This window comes from Gobio gobio (assembly GCF_949357685.1).
Source record: "Gobio gobio genome assembly, chromosome: 9".
NCBI classification, from domain to species: Eukaryota; Metazoa; Chordata; class Actinopteri; order Cypriniformes; family Gobionidae; genus Gobio; species Gobio gobio.
The window spans coordinates 42,222,010-42,239,926 of record NC_137115.1 but is presented as its reverse complement, the minus strand read 5'-3'; the positions used below and the strand labels follow the sequence as shown (position 1 = coordinate 42,239,926).

The 17,917-nt window shown below is 36.5% G+C and overlaps 1 protein-coding gene across 1 annotated transcript; it reads right to left on the bottom strand.

Annotated features, from left to right (window-relative positions):
- Window positions 1-314: 314 nt before the first annotated feature.
- Window positions 315-14,467, bottom strand: slc12a3 (solute carrier family 12 member 3; the record flags this gene model as incomplete). The annotated part of the gene is made up of 26 exons (XM_079824845.1): window positions 315-456; window positions 589-656; window positions 772-907; window positions 1,025-1,111; window positions 2,278-2,389; window positions 2,477-2,578; window positions 2,661-2,747; window positions 2,829-2,911; window positions 3,000-3,106; window positions 3,254-3,391; window positions 4,844-4,955; window positions 5,120-5,219; window positions 5,399-5,554; window positions 5,852-5,953; window positions 6,064-6,187; window positions 6,312-6,419; window positions 8,099-8,256; window positions 9,001-9,085; window positions 9,208-9,338; window positions 9,468-9,579; window positions 9,682-9,792; window positions 12,790-12,929; window positions 13,043-13,138; window positions 13,323-13,398; window positions 13,926-14,048; window positions 14,219-14,467. The coding sequence occupies 26 exons, from the start codon at window positions 14,465-14,467 to the stop codon at window positions 315-317; spliced, it is 3,045 nt and encodes a 1,014-aa protein (XP_079680971.1).
- Between the last annotated feature and the right edge of the window lie 3,450 nt (window positions 14,468-17,917).

Here is a 17,917-nt window from a genome sequence, read left to right as displayed (position 1 = left end):
AAGATTCTTGTAAATTAATTACAAACATAATTTGTGGTTTTAAGAGGAAATACTTTGAATACAGTCTTTTGTTTGCATTATTACTTCTGGAGAAAGTGCATAACATCTAAAGCAGCAAAAAAATAAAAAAAGATATTCTGAATTGAGAATTAAAAGGTTAAACAAATGAAGGCAAACACCCTATTGACCACAAGACACATGAAACAAAATGAAAGTATGTAAATCTGTTATCATGTTTAACATATCATTAACAAGCTGAGTTCCTTTTCATCTGACGTACGCGTGTGAACAGTTTTGTCTGGGAAAGCTGGCGTTCACTGGCAGTACAGCGTCAGCACATTCTCCTGATTGCCTCGGACAAGAAGAACTGGAGGTCGAAGGTCACGTGACACAATCTCTAGCCAAGCCATGTAAAGGGGACTAGGACATGCCTCTCTTCGCCCCACGGGCATAGTTCTGTCAAACAAAATATAGAAAAAGGACAGGTGATGTGGCCACACAGCTTATAATTAAACTGGTTGAGCATGGTTTGTTTTCATATAACATAAATTACATCATAGCACAGCATCCTGTAAAAACTACACTTACACAATGATCAACGCAGCATCTCGTGAGTAATCTTGAATAACTTCATTCAGGCGGATCTGTCGAAGGGACTGCACAAACACAGGACAAAAATGTTTAAACAGATGATGCATGGCTTACAAAGAAAGTAGGCAACCATCTATTTAAAGATTACGTATCCTAACACCAGCATTTGATCTGAGTTACCTTAGCTTTGAACGTTTCGAATTCCTCATCAGACACCATCCAGGAGAATTCCTTCGTTGTCTCGTCCGCTTCTTGACATTCCTTTTGGACTGAACTCACTCTGTACGGAGCTATGAGATCTTCAAATCTTTTAATGCTGTTTCAATAATTTGAGAAAATACATACACAGAAATACATATTTTGAATGTGAATATACTGTCCATTCATTTAAGTGGTCAGTGCAGAAAGTTGAATAGAATAAATGACACTGTACTGCTCAGACTGTGGTTTTTCATTGATGTCAGGAAGAACTTGAATATCCTGGAAACCCAGACGGAACCTGCTGATCAAAGCTTTGAGCCTGACAAATACAAACACAAACTTGTCTTAACGACCAATTAAATACATTTAGTTAGAATTATTAAAAATCACTTAATTTAGAAAGATGTACAGTTTTACAGATATATATTAATAAATAAATAAATATATATATAATAATTATGTATATATAAATACACACACATTCATGTATATATTTAAGAATTTGTAAAAAATATTTATATATATTTATATATCATATTTATATATAATCTAAATTATATATATATATATATATATATAAATATTAGTGCTGTAAAATCGATTAATCGTGATTAATCGCATCCAAAATAAAAGTTATTGTTTACATAGTATATGTGTGTGTACTGTGTATAATAATTATGTATATATAAATATATGTATATATAAATACACACACATTCATGTATATATTTAAGGATAAAAAAAAAAAATATATATATATATATATATATATATATATATATATATATATATATATAATATTTATATATAATCTAAATTATATACACATATATACAGTATATACATGCAAATATTTCTTAAATATATACATAATTGAGTGTGCATTTATATATACATAACTATTATACACAGTACACACACATATATTATGTAAACAATAACTTTTATTTTGGATGCGATTAATCAAAAAAAAATTGGGGTAGTATGATTTTTAAACTTTTTTCAAGGATTCAAAATCAAATGATCAAGAGTGACAGTAAGAGTAAAAACTTTTATATTGTTTCAAATTTCTATTAAATAAATGCTGTTCTTTTGAACTTTTTGAAAAAAATCCTAGAAAAAAATACTTCATCAGTACAAACATTATCTGTGCAGCAAATCAGCATATTAAATTATTTCTGACAGGTTATGTGACACAGAATACTGGATTAATGATGCTGAAAATTCAGCTGTGCCATCACAGAAATAAATTACTTTTTTTAAATATATTGAAATAGAAAAGAGTCATCTAACATTATAATAATATTTCACTATATTTTTAGGTTTGGTGAGCTTGGTAAGCATAGCAGAATCGTTTCAAAATCATTAACTCCAACCCCAAAACTTTGAACGGTAACATATATTTACATCATGTAATATGTGTAGCATGGATGTTGTGTAATGAAGTGTTACCACAAATAATATTACAATTAAGGTTATGCATACTCTTTTTTCTGCTCATCGATCTGTTGAGCTTCACCTCCAACAAACAACCTCACTTTGCATCTGCCCCAGCGCTTCTTACGGGTCAGGAGGTACGGCACTAATAGTGTCAGACCTGACAACACAATGAATTGTTAAGGCACGTTTTTCCACTGTAAAATCGATAAAAAATAGTGCATTATTTGTATATCAAATAACTCACCCCCATCATCAGAGAGCCAATACACATCAATGGTCTTCTTTCCCTGTTTAGTCTGAAAGGCACTGGTGGGCTGGGACAGGGCCATTAGTGCCTCAGGGTCCACTGAAACACAGGAGATAAAATGCTTTGGCAAAGAGTTCAACAGCCTTGAATAGATTCAGTATTTAAGAGTTTGGATACACACGTGATGTATCGATCGTGGGTGTTGTAGTAGTAGTGGAGCTCCTTGTGTCAAGTCCTTGTTCAGTAGATGTCTCGAACCCCAGATTGACTATAGTGAGAGAGAAAAAATTCAGTCACTGCACATAAACTGTAGAAATGATTAGAAAGGGAGTTTTGAAATAGTCCATACCATGTGCTTGCAATGTTCGACTTATGTCAAGACCCTCCTTCATCCGAAGAATACATACACCATATTGAAGGTCAAATGCATCGCTAAAATCACATGGAACTGTCACATGCCTTGATTTTTCTTTATCAGAATGTAACACTGAGGGAATATTAAACTACATGATGTACATACTGCAACATTCCAATATAGTTTTCAATGTTGCTTGGTTGAGCTTTACGCCAGTTCTTCTTAAATCCCATCACTAGGACATTTGGCTTCATTCGACCCAAACCCGTACTCTGGAACAGAAACACCATAAACAGACATCACCAGACTATCAGTCTCATTTTGGTTGTACACCTTCATCAGAAGCTGAAAAGTGAAACAAATGATGTTTGTTTTGAGGTTACAACATGAAGTGTAGTGCATTATGGGACATGGGTGACCTGCAGCAGCATCTTTACGCCGTCACGAATGTCATCAGCCACTACAGTGTGGTAGAAGGACTTTATGCGGCGTTTGTTTAGCCAGCTTATATGAGCACTGCTTTTGGTCGAGTCCACAGCGCCAGGCGAGGGTCCCCCCTGTCAATAACACACAGTCAGTCAAAGACAGAATATGGGCCTGGGAGAAAAGATTAAGATTAAAGACTGTTCACAGTTGCAAAGAATTGTGAAGATGTGTTGTGCAGGGACAAAAAAAGTTTAACACAAAAAGTCTGACTGAAACTTTACATAGTTTCAGTAAGAGATAAACAGATTTGGAAGTATTCGAAAAATATAAAATATGCATTTAGTGTTTCCAAGAAACAACCAAGATGAAAAAGGGTTCCAAATGTATTCTATATATTTGAACTTATATGGGTTTTCCAGTGGTTCAATATTACTGGAATTTTTTATTCATTTAAATTATTATATATATATATATATATATATATATATATATATATATATATATATATATATATATATATATATATATATATATATATATATATATATATATATATATATATATATATATATATATATATAAAATTTCACCAATATGATGTTAAACCATTATACATTTAAAACAATAATATATAATTTGACAAACTGTATATAATTTGAAAGCTTACAATCTTTAGTTTTCATATTTGGTGTTGATTGTCAATACATGACAGATGAACGGTAATTTATTAATTTGCAACAAGTATATTTTCACACTGATATGGTGTGTTCAGACCTTTATTTTGAAATAGTGATGAGCATAAAAAACCTCCAAGTGTTCAAAAGATAACGTCCATTCTGTTTTTTTGTAATGTTTTAAAATGTTTTAAATATGAAAAAATTATAGATTCTCCATTTGTAATGTGGCAGTGAGCTATAACACACATCCGTGTACTGTCTGCATGTTCTTTATGTGTTTGTTAGAGGTTGAATTAAAATGCAATATCACCAAACTTTGCTTCTGAATGGGATGTCTCATTCATAAATAGTATGAAAATTGTGGAAATATATATATGGTTCATATCAGTCAAACCATATATGGAAATAGAAGAGTCAGTTGGTTGTCATGACGTGTAACAGTTTGGTACGGCGCCCAAACAAAATTTAACTGAAAGCTATGAGATATCAACCTCAAATTTGGGAAACAACTTGTTCAGATTTATGGCTTAGATTTTCCTGCAGTTTTAGAGATTTTCTTAATTTTTTTAAATTTTACTTTCATATTTTTTTTCACAGTAATACTGAACTCCAAAGGTATTCAAGATTTATAACAATTTAAAGTGGAGATGTCATTTTGGGGTCTATTTTGGGACTGATAGTTAAGAGTTAATATGACCTATTTATATATATTTAAAAATATTTATATTTTAGTTTATTGATATTTATAAGTTTTCTATGACTGTGAGAAGCAATGATTTATTTATTTCTTTGGAAAAGGACTTTTGAATTTTTTTTTTAATTAACCCTTTTTTCCAATGTGAATTTAATAAAGACTTTTATCCAGGCCATAACTGCCCTGTTTAATGTTTCTATGCGTAGACTTACTGAAATGACATTTGCACATATCATAAGGCTCTGGTTCTTGGTGAAGGTGCTGATGAAATCCACTAGGGAAGGACGTGTGCAGGGAGGCCCAGTGAGGACCAAACACTGTGGCCTGATAAAAAGAACAGATGGAAAAAAGTAGGACACAGGAAGAAATGACGAAAAGTGAGAATATAAAAAGAGGAAATATAAAAAACCCCAATGGGACATTTTCAAGTGAGCAAAAGACCAATGAGAAAGTCAATTAACAACATAAACAGCATGACTGATATTTACCTGTAATTTTTAATATGGTCTTCCACTTGGTTAAGGCCTACACATTGAGACAGTGCCATATTATATGAGCTGGCTTGCATTGATGAACCCCAGTTGACATCTGAAATGTAACAACACAAAAGCAGTCATGCACTGACTAAGCACATAATGAAAGCTTGGCAATATCATACGCATTTGGGTTAAGTTGAAATGCTCGATGGAATAATATGAGCTTTGTGAGACAAATTACTTCTGACAAAGACTTGCATCCACAAGCTATAAAGAGTGTAGGTGTCTTACCAGGTTTCTTATACAGCACATATCCCAGCAGGAAGATGACTATGCCGATGGCTATGAGAGCAGCCCACCAGGTTAAAAGAAACATGATGATCACAGACACTACTGCTCCGAGCAAAGACAACCACTTGCTATAAAATCGAAAAGTTGGACGCCAGCCTGCTCACACACAAGGAAAATGAGAAATGCTTCAGTGAGCGTCAATAAGAATTTTAGCTATTTTGAGACCTTTGAATTTACAGTAGCATGAAGCTTTATGAGAATACAAATGGCTGAAATAGAATATTAAACGAGTGCCGTAAAACGTATTTTGTTTGCATTTGTCGTTATCTAAAGAAAAAACCCTGCGGTGGTTACAGTATGCACCATTAATCCGATTAGCAAACCACAAATATTGCATCATAAACTGTTAGCTTATAACCATTTGTGGCTTGATGTATGGGTTTAAGTGCTCACCTGGTGAGTTAGTAATGGATGCATGGAAGCAGCTGAAGTTGATGAGGGCGTAGGAGCAGAGGAAAAAGTTGGAGATGATGGGAGCAATGGTGTTCAACTCAGCTGAAATATTACAACATTTGTTTGTCAGGACATTTCTATAATAAAGATAAGCACCTTTTCTGGGAGCATTCAACAATTGCATGGTCAAATTTTGATGGTTGGTGGTTTACCAATCAGAATGAAGCATATAGCGATGATGTAGGCGAGCAGATAGCTTCTGAGAGGTTCGTTATTCTTCCCATAACCCTTCCCGAAAAATCCAATGCCTGGATACAGCTGGTCCTTGCAAAGGCACTAGGGGACAAGGAATGGAAGGAAGCAGGAAAGGGGATGGATGAAAGTTATGTGGAAATAACACTGAAGATTGTTTTGCACTTTATAATGGAGGAATAAAGATGTTCAGTGGCTCATACGTTACCTGGAAAACCTTAGGAGCGGACACCAGACAGGCCAGGGCTGAGGAAAGAGTGGCTCCAAAAATGCCAGCACTGATCAGAGGAGCAACCGCAGACACCAGGCTCATAGTCTGAAGTGATATATGAAACAGAAGAACAAATGACTTCTGTTCACCTCTGGTATTCCTCACTTAGGGGTCATAACAGAACAATATGTAAATGAAATAATTGTACTATGTTTTGTTTCAATATTATTTATTCTTTAATATTTTGAGATATATGCACCTCCAAATTTTGCACCCTTTATTTCTATAGAAAATTATACAAGTATTAGAAAACAATATTTTATATTTTTCTTAAATAATAGTGTTTAAGTTCCCTTTAAAATCCCTTTAAGTTAAAAACAGGTATTTATACTATTTAAGGGGCTGTTCACATGACATTGTTTTCAACAAAAAACAGAAAACTTTTTATGCATTTTGGCCGTTCATTTTCACAACAACAGCCTGAAAACTTTTGAAAATGATACCGTAATCATCTCCATGTAAATTACAAAAACATAAATTTGAGAAAACAGTGACATCATGCGCAAGCTTATTACATGTTTAGTCTATGGGCCCTATTTTAACGTTCTAAGCGCATAGTGAAGCGTATGGCGCAGGTGCACTTAGGGCGTGTCCGAATCCACTTTGGCTAGTTTAACGATGGAAAAAATGGTCGGTGCCCCAGGCGCATGGTCCAAAAGGGTTGTCCCTATTCTCTTAAGAAGTCATGGGTGTGTTTTGGGCGTAACGTGTAATAAACCAATAAGAGTCTCATTTCCCATTCCCTTTAAAAGCCAGTTCCGCTTGCACATTGGCGGATTTGCTATTCACATCACATTTGCAAGCGTAAGACTGAATGCTTCTCTAGAGAGGAATCTTTTTATTTTTAATATTTTAACATTTTGTGTGCTGTGTGTGTGTAATAAACAGAGTGTACACATGTTTTGTACTCACCTATATGCACATATTAATAACACGCCCTTTAAATAACACAAAAAATACTGCGTTTTCAGTTGCCTCAAAATAGAATTCGCCAACAATGCATCTGAACACAGCTGGTTTTCAGACCAGTAAGCCATGGGCGAACAGATGGGCGCGAGTGCATTTTCTATTTAAACAACGTGGCGCTGGACATGAAAATGATAACTAGCAAAAAATGCTTGTGTCATGCCTGCAGCCGCATTGCGCCGGGTGTATGAGAGGCCCTATAGGTGCGTACTGTTTCTTTACAAAGTGACATCGCCAACTACTGGCCTGGCATCATAACACAGAGTTTTTAGTCGTTTTCGAGGATCCGTGTGAACAGGGATCATTTTGACTACGTTGTCATCTGTATGCGAAAAATGCTTAATAACTTTTCTGTGTTTAGTGGCACCATTGTTGTAATGTAAATATACAATACATGTCTCTATAGCCGTATATATGTACCCCCCCCCCCAAAAAAAAATATCTTTGCATTTCCCATTCAAAATGTGACTATTTAAAACCAACAACAACATTTAGCCTTTTCTGATTATGTCTATGATTTTGTGTGTGTGTGCGTGTTAGCAAGTGCCAGAACAGACACCAAGTTTCATTAATTTCCAAATTAAAAATGTGAAATTTTTCGATCTAAAATGACTGATGGTTATTTTGAGATAAAATATGGAAACATTTCCCCTCACTTTCACAGACGAGGCTTAAGCTAGTCACAGACTAAAAAGCATATTTGTAGTACACGACAGTATATGTTTTCATAATTTTAGTGACAAGTTGACATAACTCACCTGGTAATTATTGCTGAGTCCAAAAGCACAGCTCTTGTTGGCGATACAGTCACTGAAGTCCCAGCCATAGTCGCAGCCAAGTCCCAAACACCCCCCAGACAAAGAGTCATTCAAAGTGGCATTTATATCACCAGAAGCATCACGCAATACACAGGAGCCTGAAATGCATTTAAAGAACAACAGGGAAATAACAGCTGTAAGTGTGACTGGATAATACAATGGGCCTCATTGGCATATAGCTACGTACAATTGGCCTATTTATGTGCACAGAAACTGATTTCTCACAAAGTTTCACTCTAATGTTGATGAATTCGGATGATTATAAACGAATGAGCGTAGCCAGCAATTTGCATAAAATACGCTCAAAGCATGTCCATATAATGAACACTTTTGCAGAGTCACATAATTATACAAATTCGAAAATGTATATTTAGAAAACAGACAAAATGACTTGCCTTACTTAAAGTCAGCATGAGATGAAAATTATTAGTATTTCCTGAATACAGCTTATAGATATGAATGATTAATGTAGATGTTTCTTTTTTTATTATTAAATTTTTGACCTCATAATTGTAAATTAGTATGTCATAACTGGATCTTCCGGTGAAAACTAGAGACGTCCCGCTGGGGACAGGCAGGACTTCATCATTTAGTCCTCTTAAATCCCGCCTCTGCAAGGTCATGGTCATCCAATCAACAACCGGCTCATAGAACCAAGTCCCCGCCCTAGACCTTTTCTTTTTTACGATTATCCGTTACACTCTGATACACAATAGGTAATAAATATAAAAAGTACAGAAGAAGAAAACTTGACTTTAAGGTCTTCAGGACTACGTGGGACTTCAGTTGGTTCAAAACATTATTGTGAATTTAAGAAATACTTGAATACTTCTGATACTCACCAATAGTAGCTGAGATAATGAGATAAGATATGGTGGTCCAAAAAATAGCCAGCATTGTACCACGAGGTATAGCAATATTTGGATCCTACAGGAGGTGTTGTGTGTGAGAACAATAAACAGAAAGCTTTTAGAGTTCCCGCAAATAAATACGCTTTCTGAAATGTTTTATTGGTTGGACACATTACTGTGACTGGGAGCTCAACTTGCCTTCAGATCTCCAGAGATATTAGCCCCCGCGAGGATGCCTGTAGCTGAGGGGAAGAAGATGGAAAACATGCCAAAGAAACTGCCCTCCGGTCCGCGCCAGCCGGGCACGAAGTTTGTTGCAAAAATTTCAGCTATTGGGCACAAATTGAGACACTTTATGGGGACATATGGTAGTATAATCTGACTAGCACTGAGAAAATGAGGATGGAGTGTTATTATTAGCAAATTTGTGGAACATATTGACTGCATTGATTTCTGACCTCGATAGCTGAAAAATCCTCTGGCTTGCTTCTCTGGAGTGGCTGGTATGATGGTTCCCACAATGTAACTGGCAAAGGAGATCATGATGACGAAGAAGAACAAGACCTGGGCCTGGGAAAGGAACAAAGCCAGTGTAAACTATCAGCAGCTGAACTTATTTAGGTAACTAGCCTATACAAAATTGCTCAAAATCGCTTTGTTTGTAAAACAAACCTTGGACTCCCATTCCATTCCAGCCATTGAGATGGCCAGAAGGCAGGTGACAGTAATCACTCCAATGATACGGATATCATTAAGTCGATCTACCATGCTAACCCCAGTGTCCTAATGGGCAACAGAAAAAGATGTGTCAAAATCATGGTTTGAATATAAGAAATATTGCAGTATTTATTGTAAATTATTTATCCACGCACATCGTTATTTTATGTGCCCTCTTTGATCAAAATCTTTGATCCCCTCCCTCTTGCAAGTCACTTCTCTTTTCTGATGACATGTTTTATTTTCGGAGGGAGGGCAGGACAACCTGTCACTCACATGAGATTGCAGCGATAGCAAATGGTCCAATCAATTCCCAATGGACTGAATCAAATCCCGCCTTACATTTTTTCTAGGGAAGAAAAGTCTACCGCAACTTCCGTTTCATGGTACAGTTTAGGCAAAAAAAGAAGAAGAAAAGAACTTTACTGTTTACTAACCCTCATGTTGTTTTAAACCCGTAAACTTCCATGGAACACAATTCAGGAGTTCACATGTACATACAGTCAGGGCAAAATTAACACTGGCCAAGCGCCAAATGCGAGTAAAATATACGGCAAATGCGTTGGCGAGACTTGAGTATATAAAAGTATGTTATTGTATGTTAAGTAGGGGAGACCGAGTATAGTTGTAACACGGGGAGAGTTGTAACACTACCAATTCCACGAATCAGGGATAAGATAGGAGTCATGTGACAGTTTCAGTTTCCTCAGGCTTCCTTTACGATCCCACATGGAGGTTTTCCAGTCTGTGTTGCTATCTCTCCTGAAGCTACAGCAGAAAATCTAATTCTGAGGTAAGAAAGTAAAAAAAAATAACAAGATAATATTTTGTTTAGTACTTCTACCATTGTAGATAATGTTGTATGAGTTATATCAGGTCAAACTGTAGTTTCTCTAGGAAAGAATGGTGTATCAACCTCCTGCTAATTTCAGAGCACCATGCTTATACAGCTAGCTAAACAATGGGTGAAAGTGTTACAACCATCCACTTACATACAACTGAACATTTTTGTGATTATAAAGGGATTGTTCACCCAAAAACGAAATTTTTATGTTTATCTGCTTACCCCCAGGGCATCCAAGATGTAGGTGTCTTTGTTTCTTCAGTAGAACACAAATTAAGATTTTTGCAGTGTGATAGTCGCATTATGCATGTCAATGGGGATGTTTTAGAGTATGAGAGCAATGAGAGGAAAAACACATAGACATACGAATCCTTATTAAACCCGGCTTGTGGCGACACATTGATGTCTTAAGACACGAAACGATCGGTTTCTGTGAGAAACCGAACATTCTTTATGTTATTTTTTTACCTATTATCAGACGAATGTCATTTAGTATTCCCAGCGCCATAACTTCCGGCGAATAAGGTCAAAATACTAGCGCGTTCAAATATATATATATATACGTAGATGCCTCATTCGACGATCCGCGACAGGCACAAATGAGGAATCTATGTATATATTTATGATCACGCCGGTATTTTGCATGTATTTTGACCTTATTCGCCGGAAGTGATGCCGCGGGGGCGGCTGATGCAGAACCATAGAAAAAAAGTATTTTTAAAAAAAAAATATGGATCATTTTCTTACTAGGTGCACCGATTCGCTTCAGAAGGCCTTTATTAACACCCCGGAGCCGCGGGGAGCACGTTATTTGACAGACAGATGCATTTTTTATGGACTTCAAAAACAGAGCAACTATTACTGCTATTATAATGCTTGAACATTTTTAATATAACTCAGATTTTATTAGTCTGAAAGAAAAATGTCATATACACCTCGGATGACTTGAGGGTGAGTAAATCATGGGCTAATTTTCATTTTTGGGTGAACTATCCCTTTAATAATTCTACAGAATGACTATGTTTATGTTAATTTGCTCTGACTCACACACACACGTACACACACACACCCATATGAATGTGCACGCACAGACATGCGCACACAAACGCACGTGTGCACAAACACACACAATATGTACATACACTCCCCATCTTCACACATATTTTATTATTGCAGCCATTCATTTAAAATAAATCTGTTGTTGTGGCATATCACTTGGAGTACCTTTAGTTTTTGTGCATTTTGTCGACCTGTTACCTGTAACTTACCCCAGTATGTGTTAATACCTACCCCAATAGTAGGGTAGGTTGTAACAAAGGACCACCTTGTATTTGTCATCATCCCACAAAGTCTGTGATATAGTTCAAGAAATATAAATTGTTGGCAATTGTAGTAGACAAATGTGGGTACTTTGCATAAAAGTTTCAGACGTGCAGCTAAAAAAAAAGGTTGTTTTAGGTGCTGAAGAAAAAAGTGTTACAACCATACCCGGTCTCTCCTATGTTAAGTGACAGCATCCTAATAATCCTGCTACTGACTTGCTACAGTTTGGGTTTTTAATATTAATCAAACAACAAAGAAAGAAAATCACTCACTGCTCTTGAACTTTAAAAGGATATTAATTATATGCAGTGTTATCTATTTAATTAGCCTAATTTATTAAATTTCGGTTCCTGAAAACTATTAGACCTGAAGAGCACTGTTTATTTCAGTTGTATCTTTGCTGTAGTTTGATTGTTTGTTCACTAGTATCTAGAATGTTGGTGTCATAACTGCCTGTTTTTGGCTTGTAAACATTTTTTTTGGCTGGTACATTTTCTGAAGTCATGTAATTAGATATGGAAGCAAATGCATTGATTCATATTTGGCATGCTGTCTGAGGGGAGGGCTCCAAGCTCGGAATTTGGCCTGAACCCAAAGTAGGCTACTCCCCTCTTCCTTGATTGGGATAGGAACCAGCCAAGAGTGAGGAGTTGGGTTGGCGAAGGGATTCTGCAAAACTGCCACGGGGCAAAGGTGAGGGACGGCTATATATAGAGGGCTCTTTTCACGCTGATTGGTTGGATTATCTGAACGTGCTCTTCCCAAACATTGTTAAATAAACTTCATAAGGTAACAAGATGACCAGTAAATTATTCAAAATGTCTCCTTTTGTGTTCCAAAAAAAAAGTTTCTTTAGTTTTCAGTGTATTCTGTGTATACTGGTCCATTTCACCCACCTGCATCAATGCCTGTACCGTTTCAGCAAAACCCACTGTGTGCATTGCAACAGCCACTGCATTAGCGAAAGCAAATATAAGCCCAATCGAGCCTCCAAGTTCTGGACCCAAACTACGAGAGATCAGAAAATATGTTCCACCTGGGGAAAGAAATACAAAGAATGAAAATAATGTCAATGCTGATGTAAATAACATGGCTATATAGGATCAATATTGCATGTATACATATATACATGTATTGCATTGCCTTTACCTCCTTTAACCTTGCCATTAGTGGCAATGGCCGATGTGGACAAGCCAGTGATGCCCGTTATAGAGGAGGAGAGCAAGATTATAACCCAAGTCAGACCTTTAAAGTGAAGAGGAATATGTTCACGTTATGCATGCCAAAACACAGACACAGTCACAGCAATCTCTAACGGAACAGCCCTGAGGGGGTTCACAAATATCAGGTGGGAACTTAGCAGTAAAACACACAAACACACGTAAAAAAATCAAGGGATCAAGACATATAAAAACATAGATTGACGTACCAATCCCTGCCTGAGCTGTGATCCAGGGAAGCCTCAGGTACAGAATAACACCCCAGATATTCAGCATGCAGCGGATCTACAGGGAGTACAAGAAACAGGGATGTGCTCCAATGGAATCCATTTATATAACACGTTCTGCTTGACTTTATTCAGAGGTTTGGAGTATATTTTACCCATACGTAGAAAAAAGACAGTTTAGACACTTAAAATGGTATATGAAAGCTTTTGCAATATAACAAAATACTCCTCCAGAAGCACAAAGAAACATTTCAAGCTAAACGTTTCTTTGGCTTTTTAGGTTTAGAATGATTGTCAGATATTAGTGGAACATGTTCAAAGTGTAAACCTGAGAAGAACTGACTTTATATTTTTCAATAAAAATAAATAAAGGCTATTAAAAAGTCAAGTTAGTTAGAATTAAGGTTTTCATTTGTTTGCCGATGCCACTTACAACGATATATTATTTTGTATTTAATGGAATAATATTCTTATATTTTCAAGTTAGGCCCCAAATACGTTTTGGTGTCATTGATTGAGTTTATACATCAAGAAGCATGTTCTGGTGTGGTTTTAATTTTTAGGTGATCTTTAATGTTCTTGTACCATGACTCCCTGAGCCCATCCAAAGCGAGCTGGTTCTGGTGGAGGTTCTGTGGGTTCATCTTCATCCGGGCTCTGTTTGTCCACACTCGACTCCTCATACAGAGGAGGTGGAGACGGGTCATCCTAAGAGAAAACAGTGGAAAAAATGACTATTTCTTTGAGGCCTATTTATTTAGAATAAACCATTTCCTATTTTATTAGAGGAACAGACATTCTTCAGCATTGGTTATGATAAGCTTATCAGTGCAGCTATTTGAGCAAGGGAAAAAGGTTTAGTTTTAAGTCGTTCCTACCTGAGGGTTGGAGTGAAGCTCAAAGAGAGAAGGTCTTGACTTCTTTGATCTTCCAAAAACTTCAGTTTTAGAATAAAAGTCATAACTCGGTGGAGTATCCAATGTGTCATATCCAGAAAAGACGCCAGTGCTGCGGGATGCCACGCTGTCGGTATCAAAACTGCTACATCCCCCCAAACTGAATTTACGGTCATCATCATTGTTCAGTGACGAGCCCGAGAACGGGCTTCTGGCGGTTGTGAGGTTCATCCCTTCATTGGCCTGCGGTACCTCCGGCACAAGGGAATCAACAGACGTCTGAGTGAAGCCGAGGCTTGATTCGAAGGGTTATATTATACCTGAGCCGGAAGGAACCACTTATGGATGTGTGATTAGTGTGAGAACATATTCAGGAGCTTTTGTAACGGTCATTAATTCTTAATTGTTGCTGCAGGGCCTTTAGTTTGTACTGGGACTTGTAAACATCATCAGAACATGTAATGACTCAGATCTTTGGTCAGATGTCCTTGACACAGGTTCTCAAGGGCAAGCACGCTTTGAGAGTGCTGTGCCATGCATGAGAAACAATAAATGATTCATTTCATTGGCAAAAAGGTCAGCTTGTTTGATTGAGAGAAATATTGAAATGTTTTATTTGGTTATTTCATTAGGTCATTTAGTTTTTCTTCACTCTAAAAAATGCTGGGTTAAAATGGACAAACCCAGCAAGTGGGTTGTTTTAAGCAAACATTTTTTGCTGGGTTTGTCCATTTTCAACCTAACTTGGGTTGTTTTTAACCCAGCATTTTTTAGAGTGTTGGTCTGATAGCGATCAGGCTTTAGCATGACTGACACATTAGGCCTACAATACCGCCGGCAAAACTTTCTGAACAATGGCTTCTAAATGGTTGAGATACAACTAACTGTTCTGTAATTGTATAGGATTGACTGAGATAGTGTATTTGATAGTGTATTTTCCAATGTAGTGACCTTCATTTTAGCTGCTTTAACTCGTTCCGACTGACAGACTTTTGCCTTGAGCGTTGACTGATCATTGCAGAAGCAGTTCCTCATTAACTAAAAGACTACTGTCCGCCAATGCATGTGACCCAGGGATCAGAATCGGGCTAAGCAATTATTTCAGCAGAAATTGTTCTGGATGCCCCAAAGGTGGAGCCTTTTCGGTGTAATTAGTGCGGACCCTGCAAACCTACCCACAGGTGCTCTCCTTTGAAGCAGGTTTTTGATTGAATTTCTATTATTAGACACAGAGCTTAAGCAGAAAACCAACTGCTAAATGATCATTTTGAAACCCTCATGCTGCCTGAGGGGGGCTGTCATAACAAGGAGTAGAACACTGTATAAAGGGTTTAAATTGAAATTACAAATGTGCCTACTGTATTAAACAGTGCAACATTTTCAGTACTTTAGTTTAGGGTCCAATTCTCACTATTAACTTGCTTATTAGCATGCATATTATTGGCTGTTTATAAAACACATATTAATGCCTTATTCTGCATGACCATATTCTACATCCCCTAACAACCACCTTACTAACTATTAATAAGCAGTAATTAGGAGTTTATTGAGGCAAAAAGTTATAGTAAATAGTGAGAATTGGACCCTAATCTAAAGTTTGACCGAATTTTTTAAATGACATAAAATCATTCTTAGTTAGCCTATATGGTTTAATCAGATACAACCAAATAACTGTTTTACAATTGCATATTTATAATATAAAATAAGATGGGCAGTCTATAATGATGACAGTTTGTAAAGAAAAAAATGCTAAATATATTATTACACCACTCAAAGTTTTACGTTTCTAAACGAAATTTATATTTTTATTCAGCAAATATGCATTAAATAGATCAAAAGTGACAATAAAACATTACAAAAGATTTCTATCTTCAAATAAATGGTGCTCTTTTAAATGTTCTAATCAATGAATCCAGAAAGTGTTTTTCCACACACACACACACACACACACACACACACACACACACACACACACACACACACACACACACACACACACACACACACACACACAAAAGCAGAACAACTGTCTTAAACATTCATAATAATATGTTTCTTGAGCACCAAATCAGCATATTAGAGTGATTTCTGAAGGATTATGTGACATTGAATACTGAAAATATATAAACAGTTGATTAAAGTTGTACAAATATATCATAGAAACTTCATCTTGGTTGTACAAAGTTTTATTTTTTAAAGAACCACTCCCAGATTGAACATAATACATTACATATGTAAGCTTTGTAAAAAGGGATGAATGAGGTGATCCGTTAGGTAGAGCTCCTGTTGGCAGCGGTGTGGTGCCACCCTGGTGTTGTGAAATAGCCGGGTTATCGCGGACGTGTGACATCGGCCTGATTCACAACACCAGCTGCAGCACACACACCTCACACACCCGTCCATGCGGTGTGAACACGGCTTTTTTCCCTCCAGGTCTTCTTCTCCAGGATTCAAATAAGATAGTTCTATTTCGACACTTATGCTATACTGATATGGAAGATTGAATAAAGATGATGAAAGGACCAGAGTTGTCTTTGCAGAAGAGCTGTTTGCTGGGTGAAATAAAGTTTCAACAGTTTGATTATTGTGAATCCCGCACCTTGAATTTAGGACAGTGCACTGTAATATTAATGCTGCAGCTCCAGATGCTAATGGTTAAAAATGCAAAGCAGAGCTTAGAGGGAGCTGAAGCAGACACTGCAGCCGGCCGTGGCGAAGCCAACACGTCCATCTGTGTGCTCTATGGGCATTTCCTCCAAAAGCCACCATCTGCTGAGAGAATCAATGTCACATAGACACATTCCAGCTCTCGTAACTCTCTGAGAGGGCTTTAAACCCCCCCTGACCGCCTGGCCACTTGTTTGTACAGTAGGTTTGTGTTACACAACATACATTTCATGAATAAAGTGTGAGCGAACCAAAACAAAGGCGAGAAATATACAAGGTTCTCAGACATGTTTTGAACAATTCATTTCCACGACTTCTCCAGTCATTTCTTATTAATGTGCATCATTTTGTGTTCCCTTAAAATAAATATTTGGGTTACACTTTATTTTAAAGTGCCTGTGTTAGAGTGTAATTATATATTTAAGTACTGAGTAATGTAAGTAAACAACATGTACTTATTATATGGTTAGGATTTGGTTTATGGTTAGTTGCATGTAATTATGCATAATTATCTGCTATTAATATAGTAAGCACATATAAAGTGTAACAAGGACAGTGTAAAATAAAGTTACCAATATTAATAATCTTATAATTTTACCGTACATACACTTTGTGTACTTACCAAAGAAAGTACTGGTTGATATAAGGTAACTACATGGGTTAATGTTAGGTTCAGGGTTAGTACCTAGTTATTGTAATAACTATAATAAAATACATAGTATGTACACGGGGAACAGGACTGTAAAATAAAGTGCTACCAAGCAATATTTAGCCAATAAAACATGTATAACTAGAAAAATTTATATTCACTTTAGAAATTTGACTTATTAAATTCCATGCCATTTCCAGGCCTGGAAAACAGAATTCCCTAATATTGCCAGGACTGTGAGAACACTGTATGTATAAGTACAGCACAAATTGTTGGTCGCCACCAAAGTGATTAATATCACGGTTTATATAATAAAGAATATGATCTCCATGAGATGTGAAAATTGATTGCTTGATATTGGATGT